Source organism: Schistocerca nitens, chromosome 4 (genome assembly GCF_023898315.1).
Source record: "Schistocerca nitens isolate TAMUIC-IGC-003100 chromosome 4, iqSchNite1.1, whole genome shotgun sequence".
Lineage (NCBI taxonomy): Eukaryota > Metazoa > Arthropoda > Insecta > Orthoptera > Acrididae > Schistocerca > Schistocerca nitens.
This window is the reverse complement of record NC_064617.1, coordinates 774,571,723-774,596,446: the sequence shown is the minus strand read 5'-3', so window position 1 is coordinate 774,596,446 and position 24,724 is coordinate 774,571,723. Positions and strand designations below refer to the sequence as shown.

Genomic DNA, 24,724 nt, shown 5'->3' with positions numbered 1-24,724 from the left:
TCTTGCCATGACTAGATGCTTAAGGGAAGCTCAATTCGTGTGTTACCGAAAATGAGTGCATTGTTGACACTGCTGCCACGATAGGTTGACGTTCTGCTGCTGTGATCCACAATGGCTGTTCTGCAGCTGTGATCCACAACGGCTGTTGTAGACTAGTTGTGGGATTAATGCTGTTGAAGACTTCATAATACAACTGCATGAATAAAACATACATCCAAACAATAGAGTATACTAATTCATTAAAAAAATAATCTCTTTGTGGTGGCGATCATTATTTGTCAGTTCACAAAATGCTTGTGCAACACAGCACTTTACCAAAGGTTACACTACTGCGTGTGTGTAAATGATGAAAGCTATTTGTGTTTCCTCTTTAATTTGTTTTCCCTTGTTTCAAGTAATTCCAGTAACATACATGAAAATGTTTTGCTTGCTTCTATTGCGAATTCTTGCTATAGCAAAAAATATTTTACTTCCACAATTAAATGAATGTCCACTTTTATTCCAATCTTTTCACCCGCGATACTAGATCTTATTGTTATGTTTCTAGTTCAATCTTCTCTTCTTCAAGTAACTGTGCAAGTAGTAGCGTTTTGGACATTTGAGTGCCACTACTTTTTCTGTGCACGGGCCTGCATTTCCTTTGACACGTCCTGGATTGTGGCCCTGGGTGCAGAATGTTCGTTGTTTTCTATGACTTGTTGGGAAAGGGCCTGTAGTTAATTGATTTGCATTTTCATTAGTTAATTTGCTGAATTAAGTGTTTGATTCCTGTTATTACATTGTTTATTTACTTTATTACTATATTGTTTTGTTTCTTAATATTAATATTTAGTCTCACTTGTGGAAGATGCCTACTGCAATTATTAATATCTGATCTGTGGTTTCTTGTAATATTTAGTAATATTTGTAATATTTAAGTTAGCAATTCATTAACATTTGTCCTTCCATGATTCCTTATTGTCTTCTGCGCCTGGTAAGTTAAATGACCAAGTAATCCTTTCACAAATTGGCCTTCCTATATGGGGTCATCTTAAATACACTGATCTTGTCAAATGCATTAAACTTTTCTTGAAAGTCATTCCTTGAAGTTAATTCTCCTCACTCATTAATATCTCCTTGTAAATAACTGAGAACAAAATCTACCTCTCTCATGCCAAGCAAACATTTTAATAGTGATTTTAAAAGTGTTCTTACAATAATAGGTATCCACTTCACCAATAATTCTGCTGGAAGCCTACAACCTTCATTATATTTCTTTGTCTTAACCTTTTCCTTAGTCTTTGCTAGTTCCTCCCGAAGTTTTTGAAATTCTGCTTCTGCTTTCCCTAGTTCAACAGGGCACCGCAAATGAGATGTAATGTTACTATAATTTACCTATTCTTTACCTTTTATTCTTGCCTATTGTGCCTTCTTGTCCTTGTCAGACTTCTGTTCTTGCATTGCTATTAAGAATGGTTACACCACACTTCTAAATCTTTACCATATAACTCGAGAACCCAATAACATTAATAACGCGTGTATCCTCTTCACAAAACATTTATTAACTCATTTACATTTACACCTTCTTGGTTTTATATGTCATGCCAAACTGAGAATCAGAATCAGAATATAACAAAGATTATTTTAATTTCTCTTTTCTTACCAAGGTTCAGTTGTTTATCTCTATGCTATTGAACTAAGCACATCTCCAAGGCAGGCCAGCGATCCATAGAACTTCTGTTCCTGCATCCGAGCAAGTGTTGTCACTCACAAAGTTGCCACTGTCACCATCTTGTGTTGAAGACGCTTGTCATCTCCAGATAGAGTATGCCAAATACTGTTATAAATAACAGTCCCACACAGCATCTGCACTTCCACACTCAACAATTCATTTTATAACTTGTGGTTATGAGTATCATTCATTGGTAAGAAGACATAAGGCTACAGATCACAACTTTGGAGTGGTATGTATCATATCATTGCATTGCAAATAAGCCATGTATTTTCATTGTTAGATCACTTTCCATTTCAAGGATGCTCTATCTTATTCATTTTGCATGTTTGATCATTGTAACACATTTTCCCATTTCTGGTTATTTTTGAAACACAATGTATTTTCTACATCTCAAAGTGACATATATCTTTTCCATGGCTGGCCACATTTGATGTGAATTTTCTGTAATGTTTAATGAGTAAAGCTTGATTATTAAGTGAACTACCTGAAAAGTACTATGTTGGGAGCACCAGACAGAAGCCGCCTAATTAGCCCATTTACATTTACACCTTCTTGGTTTTATATGTCATGCCAAACTGAGAGTCAGAACCAGAATGAATAACAAAGATTATTTTAATGTCTCTTTCCTTACCTCTTCATTGGTAAGAAGACATAGGGATACAGATCACAACTTTGGAGTGGTATGCATCACAACATTGCATTGCAAATAAGCCATGTATTGTCATTGTTAGATCACTTTCCATTTTGGATACAGATCACAACTTTGGAGTGGTATGCATCACAACATTGCATTGCAAATAAGCCATGTATTGTCATTGTTAGATCACTTTCCATTTCAAGGATGCCATATTGTATTTATTTTGCAGGTTTGCCCATTATAACACATTTTCCCGTTCTGGTTATTTCTAAGTCACAACGTATTTGCTACATTTCAAAGTAACGTAAAACAGTCACATAAAAAAGAGTTTTCATGATACAGTTACCAAATAGCACACAGTATGCAGATTTTTATGTTGTAAAGTAGTTTCTCATACTTATTTTGATTTTGCGTCACCATTATCCTCGATGAATTGTCGCAGATAAAAATTGTATGAATACCTATCTGGTGAATTGGGAAGTCACTTAATGTGATTTCAGCAGAACAGGAAAGCATTTTAAAAATGCTGAAACACGCTTTTGTCTTTACAGTCACATGAAGAAGAGTTTTCAGGATACAGTTACCAAACAGCACACAATACCCAGATTTTTATATTGTAAAATAGTTTCTCATACTTTTTTTGGCTGACCTGTGGGTCCATATCCCACTTTTAGGGAACTGATTTTCATTCACAAATGAAATCACACAATGTCTCTTGCAAAAGAAAAATTTTGGCTTAGTTGTGAAGTTTTAAACATAACCTGTTGTGTAAATGCTTCAGTATTGTTTAGGTGTTAGGTGATAATGTCTTATTACATAAATGGTATTTCTTTCACCACATTTTATGTGTACAACTAATTTATTTGGTATATTGAATTCCACTCTAAGATTTCAGCAACAACTTCTGGAGTTCTCTTGGTGGGTAGCCTTTTGAACTTTACATTTAACACAGACCATATAGAACTCCATTTTCTAACTTAAGTTATGAATTCTGCAGATTTAGAAATACCTGCCAGAAATTCTCAGCAAATGCTTATGTTACTTCTGTGAATGATACTGTGTATGAACAAAAAGTCTGCAATCCCTACTTCAGAAATGATGAGATTCTGAAATATAACTTTGTTGTACAACTTACACATTATTTAAGCACTACCATTAATAACAGGAATGTTTAATTTACTGTCAAGCACCTAGAACAAATACATACAAAGTTCAATGGACCTGCACCCACTAAATACCCTGGAATTGTTGTTGGCTAGTTTTAAGGGCTCAGTCAGTGTAATATTATTGCAGTGTTTGGGATAAATTAATGTGTTAATAAACATTATTCAGTGTGAGTCTTCCTGTTTATTTACTGATGAAAATTTAAGATTGGAGAAGTAAAAGTATATGAAATATATTTATTCATTAACAGTGTATGAAAAATTTGATAGAAATTATAGTATTGCTAACAGCTGCAGCAAAACATGACTGATATAATGAAAGTCACTTTTAATTTCTTGTTTTTATCTATAACAGAGCAAAAGAAGAAGCAAAACGCCGCCAGGAATTAATGGAGTCGAAAGAGAAAGAGAGAAAACAGATATTACGGCAAGAGATAGAACTTATTCGAGAAGTAAGTGTCCTAATTACTATTGAAAAATTGTACAGGACAAAATAATTCAAGTGACTCCCATACTATGTACTGAAACTACTTCATCACTCTGTTTTCTGTGCACTGTTCTAGCTCTTGAGAACTTCTTTTAATTTTACACCAGCTGTTTCAGCCTCTAATCATAAAGTCTTTCTGGCACCATGGAATATTGAGTGTTTGTCTATAACAATCCTGTTGTGGCTTTAGGTATCCACATTTGGACAAAATTTTGACTGAGACTGAAAAAATTGGAGTAACACAAGAGTTTCTTCTGTGACATTTCTCTTGTTTATAGTGGTATCTTTCATGTTGATGAACTTTTTTTTTTTTCTATAGGGTCACACAATTACTTGTTAGTTTACACTTAATGCCTTGTAACAGATATCCTCCAATTGAGGCTCCCAAAAACTGTCTGCCATTTCTAATGTGCCACAGCGAAGAAGCGTGAAGTATGTTGTGTTTACACCGGCCACACTCATTCCTTGGTAGTCCAGACAACAGAGGAAAATTTGTGTCACCACATTTTTGCACAGGATAGGGCAGAGTGCAGTGACCAACATACTAAAACTTGTGGCCAGTGGGTTGTGAGCATGGGGCTTGGGTGTGTTTGCAGGTCACCATTTTTAATGTGGGTTGTTGTTTGTTTGTTTGTTTGTTTTTTTTACTCAAATTTTAACTTTTAGCAAAAATGTTTCTCAGTACAAAGTTAAACTACACTCAAGTTTCAACAAAAAAAGGCCCCATTCATTTTTTTTCTCTAGGAGTAATAGCTTTCACGTTTCAGGGATTGGAAAAATTGCAGATTATTAAAAATATTGTATAAGTAACGTAAAATTATTGTTAAATGAGGTGAGATAAAAACAATTAGCAAGTGTGTGTACCACATCTAGGAGCAATACACCCATATTAAGGGATAAATTGTGTTCTGGGGTTATAACAGGGTGGAGGAATTGGGGAAGATAGGTCACTGGATTTGGGTCATATAGTTCCCTCCTACATAGGTATGTAAACTGAAAGAGTCCCTACTCACTATGTCACAAAAAAGTAACGACGGGATGTTTCACTAAGCTTTAATGACCCCTGAGTAGCTTACTTGATGAATCACCAACAATGAAATGGACAGACACGCCTGGGGGAAGGAGGGGTGGGAGGGGAGTTCCATGAAGTACACTAACACTACATAGAATACAAGAAACATGTATAGTCAGAATCTGTGTGAAACTCTGTGCACTTCTCTACACTGCAAGAGGTATAATTGATTGTTAGTCATCCTATATTACAGCTGTAGCATTCTTCCAGAAAAGGCGACTGCCCACTTCACGAGTGCTGCTTGCTTTTCAGTTTACATACAGACTGTGTGTCCCCAGTACTTACTGTCCAGTTCACTGAGTTCGTGTTTATACAGTGGGTTTAGATGTCCTTGTCTCCGCTGTCAGTTGCTGGAATATTTTTCACAAGAGGGGCATCAAGTGCATCACCCCAGTCTCAGCTCTACCACTATCTGAAGTGGCTCAGAGGCTTAAATAGTCTCTCTCTGCAACAGCAGTTAAGCAATTCATTGCAGCAGACTACTATTGTTGAACAAAATCTTAAGCCCTTTTCATCTCTCACATTCATACCCACCTAGGAAGACATAGTGTGCGTGTATGGTATGTGACTCCACACAGAGGAGCACACTCTATAAGTGCCAAAAATTCCTGAATGGAATAAATCTATGCAGTCTCTTAATAACACAATTAATGGTGAGAGAAGTGCAGTAACTTTCTGGTCAATTATTATTCAACACCAAGTGACTACATCACTATCACGTGGCTTTACTGTACACTGTCAATGATGGACAGTAACAAGATGCCACATTTACCAGTCCAGTCCCTTTCCCACCAATGCTACATAGGTCACTGGCAACATGAGGCATACAAGTTAAAGACTTCTCAGCCACTGTTTATGGGAAAGTATTTGACATAGCTCACTTCCAACAACTGCAAATAAATACTCATTTAATGAACTGAAAAGAACTTCACTATATAAACATTAGCTCAGTGAAGTTATAAGGAGTTTTCAAATGGAACTGTATGAAATTTTGTACCAACCGAATTAATTGAAGTTTGCATATGCTGCTTCGGTATAATATAGTGAGACATCTAGGCAATGGAAGCATTCTGTGTTATCACCTCCCCCAAAGAATTCAAATCTATGCCCTCAGCAGGCAAGGTGATGCACACTGCCTTTTTCGACGTCCAAGGTCTTACACTAATTGAATTCCTCAAGCATGGAAAATCCATTAAATGATATCTACTGTCAGACACTCCACAGCCTACACAAGTCCATAAGGAGCAAATGACCTGGATTGCTCTCAGAAGTAGTGATTCTGTTCCATAATAATGCACATCTCCAAGGTCACAAATGAAAATGAAATGATCATATGGCATATGTTGGCTGGGGTAGACTCTTCAGGGTTCTGCCGCCGTATTGCAAATCTTTTTAGTTGATGCCACTTCAGCGACATGTGTGTCAATGATGATGAAAATGATGATGAAGCACACACCACACTCAGTCCCCTGCCAGGAATCGAACCCGGACCCCCTTGCGTGGTAGCCGGTAACGCTACTGCTGCGCTACGGAGGCGGACTCCAAGGTCACACACAAAGTGTAATGGCCAAGGTCAAGTGGGAGAATGCATTGTCCCTATATCCCGGACAAGTCGCCCTGCGACTTCATGGATTTGGCCCACTAAAAGGTGGGGGGACCTCAAAGGGAAAGGGAATTGCTTCAGCATGGACGATGAACTGAAGGACACAGTGGAGGACTGGTTTCAGTCACATCCACAGGAATTCTGGGAACAAGGAACCTTCAGATTGTGAAACCGTGGGATAGTTGTGCTCAGGTCTCTGGTGATCACTTTTTTTGTTTCGCACCTTTTCTTTTGAACACTTTTCATGTTTGTTTACTAATGTAAGAGAACTAGATTGGAAATGCTGGGGAGGTGTAGCCTGTAAACTGAAAAACAATCAGCACTCATGATGGGGGAAGTCACCTTTCCCGGAAGAACAATTCAGTTGCCTTGCAGGATGATTATGAATCAATTTTTCCTCTAGCAGTGTAGAACAGTGTGCAGAGATTTACATAGAATTCGTCCACAGGAGTTTCTTGCATTAATTTTATAAGTAACTCTCGTATACATTCCATTTAGTGTTAACACATGTTGTGGAAAGTAAACATCCCCTAGGAGTGTCTGCACACTGTGTCGCCGGTGATTCATAAGGCACGTTATGGAAGAGTCAGTATAATTTTGTGAAACATCCTGCTGTTACTTCTTGTGATGTAATGGGGTAGAGAGAGGCGGGTATCACGCATTCGCTCTTCTGTTTATAGACGTGTATAGGAAGGAACTGCATGACCACAATCCAGTGACCTACCCACTGTACCCATCCCCTGCCCAGAACACCTAGACACGGTACACTTAATATATTATTTTTATGTTTATTTTAATATTTGTTTTTAACTCACTTCATTTAACCATAAGCATTAATTTTCTACCATTGAAACACTATTTTTAATAATCTGGAATTTTTCCAGTCTCTGAAACATGGGAACTATTAGCCCTAGAGAAAAAAAATGAATAGGAACTATTTTGTAGGAAATTTTGATGTAATTTAATTTTGTAAAGGGAAACATTTTTGAGCTAAGAAAAACATAAAAAGTGCTCTTTAACGCTAACATCTCACTGGTCAGGATTTTTAGTATGTACAAAATTTTGTGACTACACAAATTTTTGCCCCAGTCAACCTCTTCTGTTCTTCATGGACTGGGCAATGTTGGGATTTTAACTGAAGCAACTGACAATTATTGTGGCAAACCTGTAAGGGCTCATGACAAACCAGAGTCAAATAGTTTTAAATAGTGGAAGGAGTAAAAGTAATAATTCACTTTATAGCCCAGGCATTAAATGGTTTACAGGTAACAAAAGCTGAAAACATTGCTAACTTTTTGGATAACGTCCTCCTTCAGAGCTAACTACTGCAGAATACATACACATCGACCTGGACAGCTGTGTGTTCCAGCTGACATCATTCCTCCAGAGTTGTAGCTTGATTGGGATAGTACAGTGTAGTCGGGTGGGGCAGTGTAGCCATACAGGTTATCTGAGTGTATTGTATACTGGTTATCCTCTGAATGAGATCATCATCCTAAAGCTTAGCATTTTTTCAGACTTGTTTATGTGCATATCAACCACTCAGCTCCTCAGCTGTAATGTGTGTTGTTATCTTCACTCCCCTCCTTATTTATATTCCACCCTGGACTTTTATATTATCATCTTTTATATCACAGTACATAAAGTTAGTGGTGGCAGAATATCAGGATGAGTGCAGGAAACTGATAATATTTCAAGAAGACAGTGTACTGGCAGAGCAGCCACTTACCTTGAGGACGAAGATTAGAGGGGTGACATGCCAACATGAATAGAGGGGTGGGTAGAGACTTCCAGCATCTTGGCTGCCAACAGTAACAGCACAAAGGGGTGATGGGTTTCACGGAACAACCCACCCAGATGCACAGGAGACCGCACCTACCTTAAGTACACAGAGTACTAGCTTATTTCCACCATTGTCAGGAAATAACGCAAACACCAATGAAGGATGTCTAGCACCCCTTCTCATACTCTGTATCCTATCAGACCATGAACACAGTTTTTTCCCCTGGTATATAAGAACTTAAGTTTTTCCCATTTAGCAGTTGGCACAACACACAAAGGAAAGCCATTTGCAACATTGGCCATACCATTGGAGAATTTATGTATTGACAATGTGGTCCCATACACTGAAGAATTTGACTGACAAGACATGTTGGTCGAAATAAGCCTTTTACTACAATTGCAAAGGCTCTTATGTTAATTGTAGGCATATTTGTTTTGATAGTTGCAGTTTCGTTTTTGCAATATGTAGTTGGATTCAGCTCAGACAAATACTGCTCATCACATCTTCCGTGTAATGCCCAGTGCAGATGGAGAGTGTCAGTTTGTTTCCTGTCATGAACAGAATTTTTTTTAAAGTGGAATTTTACATGCCCATTTGGTGTAGCAGTCCCTATTAGTCTCGTCATTTTATCAGTATGTATTTACAGGAACATTAAAACACGAAGAATAACCAGTACTCCAATAGTGACTGACAGAGATATCCCCAGTGATGATGGGATTTACTTTCTTAAACCATCTACACAGTGATATAGGCTAAGATCCCTGGTAACACGTCCTGCAACCGTTCACCTTGGTGGACCCTCATTTGTGAGTAATCGATGAAAGAAAAATTATGTATTTCACATGATGCTCTTCAACTTTAATAAAAGAATGTTATTTAGGCTGGTTGCATAGCATAATGGTTAAGGTAGGGTTCTCACATGCAGAAGGTTGTGGTTTCCAGTCTCCTCAGGTGCTTTGAATTTTTTTTTTTATTTTTAAATGATTTTATCATTATTTTTATTCAGTTTATTTGGTTTAAATCTAGTTTTTTTTTAATCCTTATTTCTTCGTCACATTGTTTTAATCGTCGCATTAACTTTTCAGTTGCTCTCATTTTTTCTTCCTATCATTCTTCTTGAATCTTTGGGCCTGTGAATTAACTATTTTTATTTATCTGTCATAAAATTTAAATTTTTCAAAATGCTGATCTGTTGGTTAAGGTAACAAAAGATGAGATAACCTATTTATATTGACTGTACAGTGGTGTCAAAAATGTATGTTTCATTACAAGATGTACATTTGTTTGGGTGGTAATTGTTACACAAACATTTGCAGCATAAACTGATATAGCACTATGACCGAAATAATGCAGATGAAGATTTAAATGAAAGAAGGGATTACAAGCATAATGAAATTCAAGCGAAATTAGGAATAGAGATAATGAACGCAACAAAAAACTCTGTCTGAACAGACCTTGAAGGCCCAGCAGTACTGACCAACTGCTGTGTCATCCTCAACCCATAGGTGTCACTGGATGCAGATATAGAGTGGAATGTGCTCAGCATACCACTTTTGGTCGTCGTCAGTTGAGGCCATAATGAATGCAGTAACATGGATGAGTATGTAGGACAATAAGACAGAACAACTTACATTGAAGTTACAGTAATAAATAAAAATAAATAAAATCACATGAACAAAGATTCTAAGTGAAAAAAGGATGATAGGGAAAAAAAATGAGAGCAAATGGAAAAGGTACTTCGATGATTAAAATGATTTGACAGAGGAACAGAAATAAAAAAAGTTATATTCAGACCAATTAATTGAATAAAATTTAAAGATTAGAGTCATTTAGATACATAATTACAAATTGAACCCACAAACTTTTGAATCTGAGAACTTAACCACTACACTACACAATCAGTGTACGCAACATTCCTCTTTTAAAGTTGTAGAGCATCATGCAAAATATTGACTTTTTTTTCTGGTGGTTACTCACAAAGGAGGGTCCACCAAAGTGAATGCCTGCAAGGTGTGTATCTGGAGCATTAACCTAAATCACTACATAGACTATTCCAAAAAGTTAATCCCACCACATAGGACCTCTCCTCATCAGTTGCTACTGGAATACTGGTTATTCTTTGTGTTTAACTGTGTGTTAATGCATATCAATAAAAAAATGTCGCACCAGATTAATTTGTGATTGCTCTATCGAATGAGCATGCAAAATTCACTGTAAAAAAAAAATTAAAAAAAAATCGTTTTGCTCATAATAGAAAACAAACTAACACTTTGTCAACACTGGCTGTCACATGGAAGACGTGATAAGCAGTTTTTGATTGGGGAGACTCCAGCTACACACTGCACAAACGAAACTGCATTTTGCTGAACACCAAAGAAAATGTGCCCGATGATTCTTAGGAGAGAGAAATTGTGTGCATGTGTATGAGTGAGAGGATGGTTCCTATATTGGGGTTACATAAAAATATCAAGGGATTTGAGCACACACAGGTCCTCGCTCCCCCATTTTTTGGCATGTTTTTATAATGTAACAAATTTCATTATAATTAGTTAATACTAACCCTTGCTGCAACTTATTTGAATGCCTAAATAAAATTTAAATACTGAAAAAGGTGTGATATTTTTCTATTGGCATAAACCATTGAAATCAACCTATATATGTTTGGCAAAGATGATTAAATGTATTTAAATTGTAGAAATTTAAGTATTACTATGCAGCAGAACATACTGAATGTCTGAATGCAGGATGAATCGATACTAGTTTTAGCACAGTTTTCTTTTCAGTTTCTTCTTCTCTCTCTCTCTCTCTCTCTCTCTCTCTCTCTCTCCATCTCTCTCCCCCCTCCCCCCTTAAAAAATCGGATGCTTCAGTGATCTCTCACATCTTGCAAAATGAGTTCTGTTTGTTCTTAATCAGCCACTAGTACTCCATTGAAATTGTACATTAACTTCACTCCTCTGTCACCTTAAGATTTTTCTTAGTCTCTTTGGAAATGAAACAGGAACTCTTTGAATCCCAAGAAATACGACCTTCGTTTAAGAAATCTAAATCTATGCTTAATTAATATAATAGAGGGAAACATTCCACGTGGGAAAAATATATCTAAAAACAAAGATGATGTGACTTACCAAACGAAAGCGCTGGCAGGTCGATAGACACACAAACAAACACAAACATACACACAAAATTCGAGCTTTCGCAACCCCCGGTTGCTTCGTCAGGAAAGAGAGAAGGAGAGGGAAAGATGAAAGGATGTGGGTTTTAAGGGAGATGGTAAGGAGTCATTCCAATTCCGGGAGCGGAAAGACTTACCTTAGGGGGAAAAAAGGACAGGTATACAATCGCGCACACACACACCTATCCATCCACACATATACAGACACAAGCAGACATATTTAAAGACAAAGAGTTTGGGCAGAGATGTCAGTCGAGGCGGAAGTGCAGAGGCAAAGATGTTGTTGAATGACAGGTGAGGTATGAGTGGCGGCAACTTGAAATTAGCAGAGATTGAGGCCTGGTGGGTAACGGGAAGAGAGGATATATTGAAGAGCAAGTTCCCATCTCCGGAGTTCGGATAGGTTGGTGTTGATGGGAAGTATCCAGATAACCCGGACGGTGTAACACTATGCCAAGATGTGCTGGCCGTGCACCAAGGCATGTTTAGCCACAGGGTGATCCTCATTACCAACAAATACTGTCTGCCTGTGTCCATTCGTGCGAACGGACAGTTTGTTGCTGGTCATTCCCACATCGAATGCATCACAGTGTAGGCAGGTCAGTTGGTAAATCACGTGGGTGCTTTCACACGTGGCTCTGCCTTTGATCGTGTACACCTTCCGGGTTACAGGACTGGAGAAGGTGGTGTTGGGAGGGTGCATGGGACAGGTTATACACCGGGGGCGGTTGCAAGGGTAGGAGCCAGAGGGTAGGGAAGGTGGTTTGGGGATTTCATAGGGATGAACTAACAGGTTACGAAGGTTAGGTGGACGGCGGAAAGACACTCGTGGTGGAGTGGGGAGGATTTCATGAAGGATGGATCTCATTTCAGGGCAGGATTTGAGGAAGTCGTATCCCTGCTGGAGAGCCACATTCAGAGTCTGATCCAGTCCCGGAAAGTATCCTGTCACAAGTGGGGCACTTTTGTGGTTCTTCTGTGGGAGGTTCTGGGTTTGAGGGGATGAGGAAGTGGCTCTGGTTATTTGCTTCTGTACCAGGTCGGGAGGGTAGTTACGGGATGCGAAAGCTGTTTTCAGGTTGTTGGTGTAATGGTTCAGGGATTCCGGACTGGAGCAGATTCGTTTGCCACGAAGACCTAGGCTGTAGGGAAGGGACCGTTTGATGTGGAATGGGTGGCAGCTGTCATAATGGAGGTGCTGTTGCTTGTTGGTGGATGTGCGGAATATTTGTGTATAAGGAAGTGGCATCCAGGGCCTCACTGCGATGGAGCATTTCCTTTCATACCGATCACCTGCCACCCTACCTAAAACCTCTTTCCTCATTACCTTAGCCAGCTTCATCCTGACCCACAACTTCTTCACTTTTGAAGGCCAGACATACCAACAATTAAAGGGAACAGCCATGGGTACCAGGATGGCCCCCTCGTACGCCAACCTATTCATGGGTCGCTTAGAGGAAGCCTTCTTGGTTACCCAGGCCTGCCAACCCAAAGTTTGGTACAGATTTATTGATGACATCTTCATGATCTGGACTCACAGTGAAGAACAACTCCAGAATTTCCTCTCCAACCTCAACTCCTTTGGTTCCATCAGATTCACCTGGTCCTACTCCAAATCCCACGCCACTTTCCTTGACATTGACCTCCATCTGTCCAATGGCCAGCTTCACACGTCCGTCCACATCAGACCTGTGGTGTCACCGCTAGACAGCACACTTGCTAGGTGGTAACTTAAATCGGCCGCGGTCCTGTAGTACATGTCGGACCCGCGTGTCGCCACTGTGTGATCGCAAACCTAGCGCCACCACATGGCAGGTCACAAGACACGGACTAGACCTCGCCCCAGTTGTACGGACAACATAGCTTGCGACTAGACCTACCAAGTCTTCCTCTCATTTGCCGAGAGATAGATTGAATAGCCTTCAGCTTAGTCCATAGCTACTACCTAGCAAGGCGCCATTTGTATCAGTGCTTATAGCTTACGACTATTCAAGAGAGATGTATTCCAACAAGAGAATAAAAGTTAAGTAACAAGCATCTACGTACTTTTCTTCTTATTCATTAATAAGTCTCATGTTCCAGAACTTCCAGCCCGTCTGCGTTAGTTTAGCGTGCACCTAGCTACCTCATTGTGTCTATGCTGTATGAACTAGACACAACAAGACCCACCAACAAGCAACAGTACCTCCATTATGACAGCTGCCACCCATTCCACATCAAACGGTCCCTTCCTACAGCTTAGGTCTTCGTGGCAAACGAATCTGCTCCAGTCCGGAATCCCTGAACCATTACACCAACAACCTGACAACAGCTTTCGCATCCCGTAACTACCCTCCCGACCTGGTACAGAAGCAAATAACTAGAGCCACTTCCTCATCCCCTCAAACCCAGAACCTCCCACAGAAGAACCACAAAAGTGCCCCACTTGTGACAGGATACTTTCCGGGACTGGACCAGACTCTGAATGTGGCTCTCCAGCAGGGATAAGACTTCCTCAAATCCTGCCCTGAAATGAGATCCATCCTTCATGAAATCCTCCCCACTCACCAAGAGTGTCTTTCCGCCGTCCACCTAACCTTCGTAACCTGTTAGTTCATCCCTATGAAATCCCCAAACCACCTTCCCTACCCTCTGGCTCCTATCCTTGTAACCGCCCCCGGTGTAAAACCTGTCCCACGCACCCTCCCACCACCACCTACTCCAGTCCTGTAACCCGGAAGGTGTACACGATCAAAGGCAGAGCCACGTGTGAAAGCACCCACGTGATTTACCAACTGACCTGCCTACACTGTGATGCATTCTATGTGGGAATGACTAGCAACAAACTGTCCATTCGCATGAATGGACACAGGCAGACAGTATTTGTTGGTAATGAGGATCACCCTGTGGCTAAACATGCCTTGGTGCATGGCCAGCACATCTTGGAATAGTGTTACACCGTCCGGGTTATCTGGATACTTCCCACCAACACCAACCTATCCGAACTCCGGAGATGGGAACTTGCTCTTCAATATATCCTCTCTTCCCGTTACCCACCAGGCCTCAATCTCTGCTAATTTCAAGTTGCCGCCACTCATACCCCACCTGTCATTCAACAACATCTTTGCCTCTGCACTTCCGCCTCGACTGACATCTCTGCCCAAACTCTTTAAATATGTCTGCTTGTGTCTGTTATGTGCGGATGGATATGTGTGTGTGCGAGTGTATACCTGTCCCTTTTTCCCCCCAAAGTAAGTCTTTCCACTCTCGGGACTGGAAATCTCCCTTAAAACCCACATCCTTTTGTCTTTCCCTCTCCATCCCTCTTTCCTGATGAAGCAACCGGGGGTTGCGAAAGCTCGAATTTTGTGTGTATGTTTGTGTTTGTTTGTGTGTCTATCGACCTGCCAGCACTTTCTATGCTTAATTACTTCAACATGTCCAAACTCGTCAGTTTCCTCATCCGAAATATAAGAGGTGATCAAAAAGCCATCCCACAGATACACCAGGTTGAAGGTACCCATTTGATAAAACAGGGACAGATCAGAACTATGGGTTGGGTGCTCATGTGTCTCTCCCTTTAGTTGGAATAGCTTGTGTGTTGTGAAATTTTCAATATGGCGATGTGTGTAGTCATGAAGCAGCAGCACAGAACTCCACAGTGGTGGTTCTCAACACACAAGCTGCCCCATACACATTCTCCATTCTCCGATAGATGTCTACCAGTGTTTGTTCTTCAGCAGCCAAGAAAGGAATAACAGAAAGTTAATAGTGCTTGCATGCATGTGGTAATAACAGTGCCATAGTTCGTGTTTATGCTTTTACCACACGAACATCAGAAAGAAGCAAATGTGACACTGACCTCTTTGCCTACATGTCAGTAATTATTTACCCACATCAGAATCGTGCTACGTTGCATATACGCTGCAGCAATGCCCGTAAATGGAAACTTTATCATTGCCCCATATAATAGAGAGAGACAAAACCCAAGTTAGTAAATATTTTTAAAACATGTGAATAGCCTATGCAAAAGTTCTAAAATTCAATTTATAAAATTACATTTGGTCAGAAAGCGAATTTAATTCAAAGTTTCATAACTGCAACATGTGGCACTGTGTATCTACTTTCAGTCCTCAAAGTTTCCCACAGCAGTTTTCTATACAAGGTTTATTCTCATTGTTAACCTAGTCATCAAATAGTGATAACACACAAATCTCTTCTCTTAAATGTCATAAGTGCTGACAACCTGTTTAGAGCACTCAAAGAAACCCAACCATTTGCTTTTTCATACTGGTTCAACTATTTCAAAAAGAATGTCATTGTAAGATGCGCTGATTGCTGATGAGCTCAGAAACAAACATTTTGTGTATAATTTTATCACAAACAAAACAAGTGTTTCCTGAGGCCACCCATTCCAGTAGCACTCAGGGTGAGCTGAGAGCGAAAAAGGAACATCTTCAATGAAAATATTCCTTTGGCCATCTACATGCATAGTACAAAGCTCCAGGTGGTCTTGTAGATTCAAGTCCACAGTTGTCCCCAGAAACATGGTGCACAATTTATTGAGTTTACAGTAATGATTCTCAAGTTTTCTTCTTTTAGTACTTTTCAGAAGAAGGTAAGTGCCTTGTCAGTTTCGATATCATTCACAATTTGCTTTTTCCATGCCATTCCACTTTTTTCTGAGTTTTTAAAAAAAATTTACTTCAAAGCTAACTGACACTAGGAGTAACTCATTTTCTAACACACTACATAACAATAGCTGGTTCGTGTGATGACACCAAGAGAAGAACAGCAGCTCTCTTTCCTGCTAACTATTCCAGCAATGTAGCAGCACCACAGTGTTGGATGTGTTGGTTTCGGAACAGTTTGAACTATCTCAACCAGTCTGCAAACTTTTATGGCATTTCCAAACTGTCCCTGATCGTTCTTTCCCAATAGAATTCAGTAGTGCAAGCACACCAGTTAATTGTTCCTGATTTCCATAAGTTACAGCTGGAATCTCTCTGATGTAATAAAGAGAGTTTATCCTCCTCTGTTTTTATCATATCCATTGCAGTGGCAAGTGCAACATTGAAGAGATTATTTAGATCTGCAGAACACTTAAGCTCTCATTCTTTGTGAGTGAGTGTCTTTCTGTCAGCACTTCTTTGCAGATTGTGCCGCTTTGAATCCAGGTCTGTTAGTTTCTTTGTACAATGAGGTAGAGCTGTTGCAGGAATCCCAGCCTTTCCCCAAAATATTACACATCCATGCGTGACTAAATTAGCTGTTCTCACTGAGGGTCAGTTTCACTTTCCATATATTGTAAAACAAGACTGACAAAACATGTCATTTAGATGCTAATTTATGTCACTGATCTGTTGCTTAACTTCACAGACTACAAAAATAACTTCTTAAATTGTAGTGACATGACAACTTTTTGGCTAATATGACATGGGTTCCCCATGTTCTGTTTCAACAAAATAGGTCTCAAAATTCTTCTTAAAACAAAAGGAAAAAGCAGGGAGATTTGCACAAAGCAATATGAAACAAAAAAAATTGAGACCAGTTAATGTATATATAATTTTTAATTGGGGAATATTGTAGTCTGTGTATGGATTAAAGACTACAATATTCTAAGGATGAAAGTGATTGTTGAGATGCCTTCCCCCACCCCCACTCTGTACAGGTGGATCTGCATGTTCAACAGTATCAGTGTGCTAGTGTGCTTAAATGGTGAAGTGCCAGCAGTGTGGGAAGAATTGAACAAAAGTTATATCATAATATGATGTAAGGTTAGTTTCCATATGCTAAAATACGCTGATCAGTTTGTGTATAAGCAAATTGCTTTGATCATGTTAGCACATCTTAACCAGAATTATGCATTTCCAATGTCTGAGAAAAGTATTCCCCTTACAAGTGCTAGTAATTTGAATTGGAATCTGCTGTGTCAAGTATAACTTTCTCAAGGCATGTATTAGAAGACTGTGACTACAAAAAATTTTATCTCACACTCATTCCAACAACACTGTTATCCACTGATGAACAAAGATATATTTTTTAAGCTCTTAAACTCTCGATCATTCAGTGGTAAAGTATCAGTCTATAGATACCCTATTAGTCCTGGGATTTTTATCTGTCACTTGTCACTTCTTTCACCTATGACAATGTTTGTTTCTATGGAAAATGCAGAGTTAGCTCTGTGATTCAGAGTCCACGGTAAACTCTAGGCCCCCTTATAACTGGCTGGGAAAGTCAGTTCAAAGGTCTGAGGAAGGCAACAGTATACCTCCTCATATAGGACTGTGCCTAGTAATACACTGTGGTATTCAGACAACCTTAGAGTAGATGATGGCTTTACCTTCTTTCTTTGTAACCTGTGAGGAAAAAAAAAAAAAATTATTTATATGAGTACTTGTGCCCTAGTGGGCTTCAGTGTATTTCCTTTGCTAATGCATGTGAACGTGTTGTTGTTGATACAGGCCTACCGTCTTGAAATAGAATCTCAGCTGCCGGAGGAACCAGAGGAAGATTCTGGGGAAGATATAACAAAAATAAGATTCAGATTGCCTAAAGGAGAAACTGCTGTTCGTCGATTTCGAGTACGAGCACCTTTAAAGGTAAGTATTATGAAGCATATCATGTTGTTTTATAATTTTCAGCTTCCAATCCCATTGATTTACAAGGTTACACCCAGAAACAACTTTCAAGTGTAAGGTGTGTTCAAAAAACTCCAGAACATTTGTAATTTCACGCCAGTTGTGTGTTGGAGCGAAATGCTGTTGGCGTCCCTGTGTGTCTAATCTGTAACTGTCAGAAGTTTCGTTGTTGTATCTCTGTTAGTTATTGCTCAGTGCTGTGTTGAGTAGAACATTGTGTCGCACAGTTTGCGAATTTTGAGACGGGGAAGTTAGAGGAACAAAGTGTCAGCTTTAAATTTTGGGTGAAATTCAAGAAAACCTTTACTGAGGCACACCAAATGATTCAGGAAGCCTTCAGTGATGAGTGCTTAAGCCATACTTGGTGTTATGAATGGTTCACACGGTTTAAAAATAGCCAGATGGAAGTTAAAAATGCCCTTTGTTCCGGATGCCCTTCGACGTCTACCGACGACGCTCACATCAGGAATGTCAACGAAACTGTGCTTGCCAATCAAAGACTGACTGTCCAAGTGATTGCAGAAGAATGTAACATTTCAGTTGGATCTTGTCGTGAAATCCTGTCACAGCATCTTGGAATGCATTGTGTTACTGCCAAGTTCGTCCCATGGCTCGTGAGTCAAATCAAGAAGACCTCTGCCTCACAATCTGTGAAGGCACAATCTGTAAAGAGCTTTGGATCGCGCAAATGACAACAAGATGTTCCTTAAGAGAATCATAAATGATGATGAGGCTGGGTCTATGGTTATTATGGTTATGACGAGACCAAGGTTCAATCGTCACAATGGGTATGGAAAGGTTCTACAAGACCAGAAAAAGCTCATCAGGTTGGGTCAAATGTCAAAACCGTGTTTATAGTTTTCTTTGACTTTGAACGATTAGGTCATCATGAATTCGTGCCACAAGGATAAACTGTAAATCGATGGTGCTATTGGGATGTATTGGGACATCTGTGAGAAAACGTGAGAAGGAAACCGCCTGAAATGTTGTGAGACAATTCATGGGTCTTGCATCATGATAATGCATCCACACATTCATCCCTGTTGGTGTGTGACTATTGCACAACAAACAAAATCAATGTGCTGCCTCATCCCTTGTACTCTCCAGACCTGATCCCAGCAGACTTTTTTTATTTCCAGTGTTGAAAACCCCTTTATAAAGACAAATATTTGCAATGATAGTATAAAAGAAAATTTGCAGATGGCGCTTTATGCGATCCAGCAAGAGGTGTATCAAGAATGCTTCCGGAAGTGGAAATGGCATATCAATTGTGGAGGAGAATATTTTGAAGGAGACCATTTACAATAAGTAAAACATAAAAGTTTTGTGGACAAAGTTCCAGAATCTTTTGAACAGACCTCATAGTTAATATTTCTAATCATGTAATTCTTTTTCCACCTTCAAAAATTTTAAATATGACTGACTATACATTGAATTATTCAGCTGCATCAAGTTGTACTGTGGTTTCATTGTATGCAGTGAACAAATATCTAGCTTTGTATTTGTGTCTTATATTAAATATAGTTACTGTGAATATGAACAGATTTCTTGCCGATTGGCAATAACATGTCCCTACTGCAGGAAGTTGATAGGCACTTCCACTGTATTCCACTCTCCCCTCATGATTACACATTCTTACAGTCTGTTACTCATGCATTAAAGGTGGAATTTTCTATAAAACACTTTTTCCCTTATTGACTACATTAATCCAACCTAGCTAATCTCCTTATTGCATACAAATAAGCATAATTTTTCTCTTCCATATCTTCAGCTCTTTTTATCCGCCTCATTATTCTGTCAACACTGTTTTTACCCCATTCCTTTCCCATTTCACTTTTGTCCTCCACAACCACATAAAACTAACTCTATATCCCTCCTCCAGTAAACACTGCCCCTGGTTTTATGTTTGTGCTGGCTGGTGCCTTCTTTGACCACCTATAGCTCTGACTTTCTCTTGATTTACCTTTCATATTTTCTCTTCTGTAGAAGCTTCTTATCCTCACCATCATTTTATTTATCTTTCTTCAAATATCAACTTATTTAGCACTTTTTTCCTATTATTATTTTTTCTCAGTTTAACACCTTTCTTGTCACGTTAGTCAGTCTAGTATCAATCATATTACATTTATCATTTTTATTTTTGTTTTGATCTATTTTTATTTCTGATTATGCATAATTGACATCCACAATAATGATGATTTAGCAATCAATATGACTGGAACACGTTCTAAAAGTGTTCAAATTTGAATCCAATAATGCTCTCAGTATGTTCTTTTATGCTTGGATGAAGATTTAAGCTATGATTAGATTAGATTAATTATTCATTCCATAGACCCATAAAAGAAGGAATCCTCCTGGGTGTGGAACATGTCAGATAAACACATTACAAAAATGTAATTAGAAAAACTTGAGTTTCATTAATTTTAATGATCTTCAGTCAATAAACAGTAAAATTATGTACATGAATTAAACTTCTAATATTTACAGGTTTAATACTTACATCTGCTTTCATTAAGTCCATCATTCAGACATTTGCTAGTTTCTTGACTATTACAACCAAGTATTGTCAAAAATTAAAGTAAATTATTCATTTTAGCGATCCTCAGTTAAGAACAGTCAGATTATGTACAACATTTAAAATTAAACTTCCACTATTTACAGGCTATTGATGAATTCTTCAACTACTGCGTGGTAGAATGATTTCTACTTGTCAGTAATACACAAACTGTGACTGTTACAAAGTATTGTAAGGGACCCAGTGTTTGAATTTTCATTGGTTATTTTTAATCTCAGATATTTATTTATTTATTTCAGTTTTTGGAGTTGTCTGCTGAAACGTGCGGAACTAATTTATATTTATTTTCTGCATTGTCTAGTTTGTTACATGGGCTTGATCTTTTACTATACACACTGTTGATCTTACTGTGCTGGAACATGCATTTTGCTGAGTTGTGAACCAACAACGTAACAAAAAACCACCCCACAATTTTATTAATGTGGTGTGAGATTTTTGATCAGAAACAGGACAGTATCAGAGAAGATACAATTTGCTGTTTGAAAGGGGGGGGGGGACATTAATTGTAATGGGGCTTCAACATATTGCATTGAGTCTATGATGATAATGGAATAATATGAGGATATTTTTGTTTTTCCACTTACTTATGAGCAGTGTATGATACTTAAAGATTTTATTTGGCTGTCTTTCAGGTGTTACTCGATTATTTAGTGGTGCTAGGTTACCCTCCAGATGAATACAAAGTATTATCCAGCTGGCCACGAAGGGATGTAAGTTTTATTAAATACTTTCTATCATTATGTTTCAGAAGTTTTATGCTGTTAAATTGTAAAAATGATTTTTTTACCTTCCAGCTTACTGCATTGGATCCAAAAAATACATTACAAGAACTAAAACTTTATCCTCAAGAAACTGTGATTTTAGAAGAACGATGAAATTTTTCACTGAATATGCCTTACAATCTTTTTTGTGAAGAATTTTAAGTGGCTGAAAGGAAAGTACCACGAATACTTGTTATGAGGCCAAATGTCAATACTGTACATATTTAAGCTGGGAACACTCTGTTGCCCAATAATTTTTTGTTTGGGCTAACTTTCATAAGTACATAAAATTATACTTAGCTATAAAATCATGTATATCTGCTCCACCACTTTTTTATGTAATGTTATTTATGAAACAATTAGTTATTTTTTGCCAAGAAATTTTTGCCATTTGAATTTTCTATAATTTCAAAAGAACCAACCCCGTAAACTACACAGATTGGTTATATTTATTCTTGGTATACATTGATTGAAATGCAGAATACTGCATATGAAAATAATAGAAAACTTGACTAAAATTTCTGTGTCTGTCTGTAACTGTGACAGGATTCTCTTCTTTGTTCTGTACTAGTGTGCTGCCACCTCCCACTCCCACCACTCCCACCTCTCCCACTCCCACCTCTCCCACTCCCACCTCTCCCACTCCCACCTCTCCCACTCCCACCTCTCCCACTCCCACCTCTCCCACTCCCACCTCTCCCACTCCCACCTCTCCCACTCCCACTCCCACCTCTCCCACTCCCACCTCTCCCACTCCCACCTCTCCCACTCCCACTCCCACCTCTCCCACTCCCACTCCCACCTCTCCCACTCCCACCTCTCCCACTCCCACTCCCACCTCTCCCACTCCCACCTCTCCCACTCCCACCTCTCCCACTCCCACCTCTCCCACTCCCACCCCCACCTCTCCCACTCCCACCCCCACCTCTCCCACTCCCACCTCTCCCACTCCCACCTCTCCCACTCCCACCTCTCCCACTCCCTCGTGCACACGCGCACGCCCACACTCGCACACAAAATTGCCACTTGAGAACAGCTTACATGGCATTTCCAACAATAAGCACAGTATTGACAGAATGACTACTTTGATTGTATCAATCATTTTTGTATGCAAACTTGATAATTCTGATGTAAGTTTTTCTGCTAATGTGTGGTGAAACTACATGTAAAGTAATTCCCGTGTATGCTTGAGAGAGTTTGTGTTCAGATGGTGGAGATTTTGTTTCACACACGTTGATCACTGAAAGCGAATGTAATGTTATGCAACATATTTTATCACCTTTGTGCCTAGCATTATGCAAGAAAAACAACATAAGGTTGGGACTTATTTCTTTGGCGTTACTGAAAAACTTAATTTATGAGACAAAAGTGTGCAAGAATGAAACTACACCTAAATGAAATCAGAATAAAACTTCTGCATGTGAACTTCTCTGCTATTAGAGGAGGACTTTCGTTTATGAGACAAAAAAGTGCAAGAATGAAACAACTACTAGATAAAAACAGGAAAGACATACAGAATGTCAGAAAAGCAACACAGACAAATAGTTGTTGGCGGAAACACTAGCTATCGGGAGAAGAGCTTCCATCGTCCAGCAAAAAGAGGCAAAGCATTTGCATCTATAGCGTAGATTTAAAAATGAAAGTTGCCCACGAATTTCATAGTTTCATTAACAAATATTTCATTTACATATAGGAAACCTTGTACTTGTACTTTGCTTAAACTATGTGGGAAAAAGTACAAGAGCAGTTTAATTATGAAGGGAAAACTTGTTTCATGAAGTCAGTATAAGTCCAGTCTTTACTAGCAGAAAAGAAACTAGGTGGTTTGAAGTATAAGATAATGGATTGTTGAGACCAGTCACCAGGTAATGGGCTATTCAAACTGTTATCTGTTCCAATTTGGTGATAGAACTTTTTTTTCCACCATATTTCTGAAGTGATAATAAGTGTAACCAGTTGCATGGACATCCCTCCCAGAAAGCCATTGTACTTATGGCATGATGTCTTTGGTGTGTTACAAGATTAAATTATAGAAATTAGACTTCTGTGCTGGAAAGTTAGACATCAATCAATTTTAAAAATAAAATCTTTAATTTTTTAGCACAGTGTGGTCTTTACTGGTCTTGAGCACCTGTTGTTAACTGTTATGGAATGTATGTTATTAACATATCTGAAATAAGTAAGAATTGTGGGTAAATTGTGAGAAAAAAAATAGCACATGTAAGCTACTCTCATGTCAGTTGTGTTCTAAAATGCACAATAGAATGAAATAATTGAAATATTATAGCAGGTATTTGTGGCTGACTGATCTCTTAACCAAAAGTACTGGAGACCACCACTCTACAAAACACTGAAACTGACACACTAAACATGTTAGAAATAAATCACTCAGTCTTAATGTGGGACAGTATCCTATAGATGAAAAATAAATAACACTCCATTAAAACATACTGAAATCCTGATGCCAGACCACTTTAAATTGTGCAGTCCACTGGCTGTTTTAAACAACCATGTGTGAGGCAACAGTGCACATACATGGCAACAGGTTAAGGACTGGAAGAAGATATGCCAGTCAGATAGTTGTTTTCACCAACCACAACTTGCTGGTCCACAAATTCAGCCACTTTTCTTTCGATTGGTGTATAAACTTTTGGTTAGACAGGAGGTTGCAAAGGAATGGCACATTTCAATACTGCACCCCTTGCAGCCATCTTATGCTGTTGTAATTGTTACCTCTGCTACCCAGCATGATGACACATCATGTTGCTGCTACTGTTTCTGTAGCAAAATAAGGGGGTCCTGTGTCTTTCACGCAGTTTGCTTTGAGGTCACTTAGGGAAATTCTGAGGAAAACAACCAATAATGTTTGATCCAACAGTGTGTACTGTATTAAAAACATGATACTTAGCTAATGTATTATAACACAAAATTAGAGACTATGGTAATGGAAAGTCCTTAGTGGAGAACAAGTAATGGAAGGAGCAAAGTTAACAACTCATTGTATACTTCAGTTAAAACTCAGCTGAAAGGTCATGGTGTTGATGTATAAAACTATTTCCTTACTTTTCTCTCCAGCTGTAGAAGGCATCTTCAGAGTTAAAGTGGCAACTGCACCGAGGGCTTAGTGGGCCCTA

The 24,724-nt window shown here is 38.9% G+C and overlaps 1 protein-coding gene across 1 annotated transcript in view; it reads left to right on the top strand.

The window, feature by feature from the left end:
- The window catches only part of LOC126253124 (FAS-associated factor 1), a 144,385-nt gene extending 122,414 nt beyond the window's left edge, over nt 1-21,971 (top strand). Inside the window, exons 11-14 of the mRNA XM_049954253.1 lie at nt 3,870-3,966; nt 18,078-18,215; nt 21,462-21,539; nt 21,624-21,971. Coding sequence (XP_049810210.1) covers nt 3,870-3,966; nt 18,078-18,215; nt 21,462-21,539; nt 21,624-21,704 — 394 coding nt within the window. The 3' untranslated portion in view covers nt 21,705-21,971. The remainder of the gene's footprint in view (nt 1-3,869; nt 3,967-18,077; nt 18,216-21,461; nt 21,540-21,623) is intronic.
- Nucleotides 21,972-24,724: the final 2,753 nt, after the last annotated feature.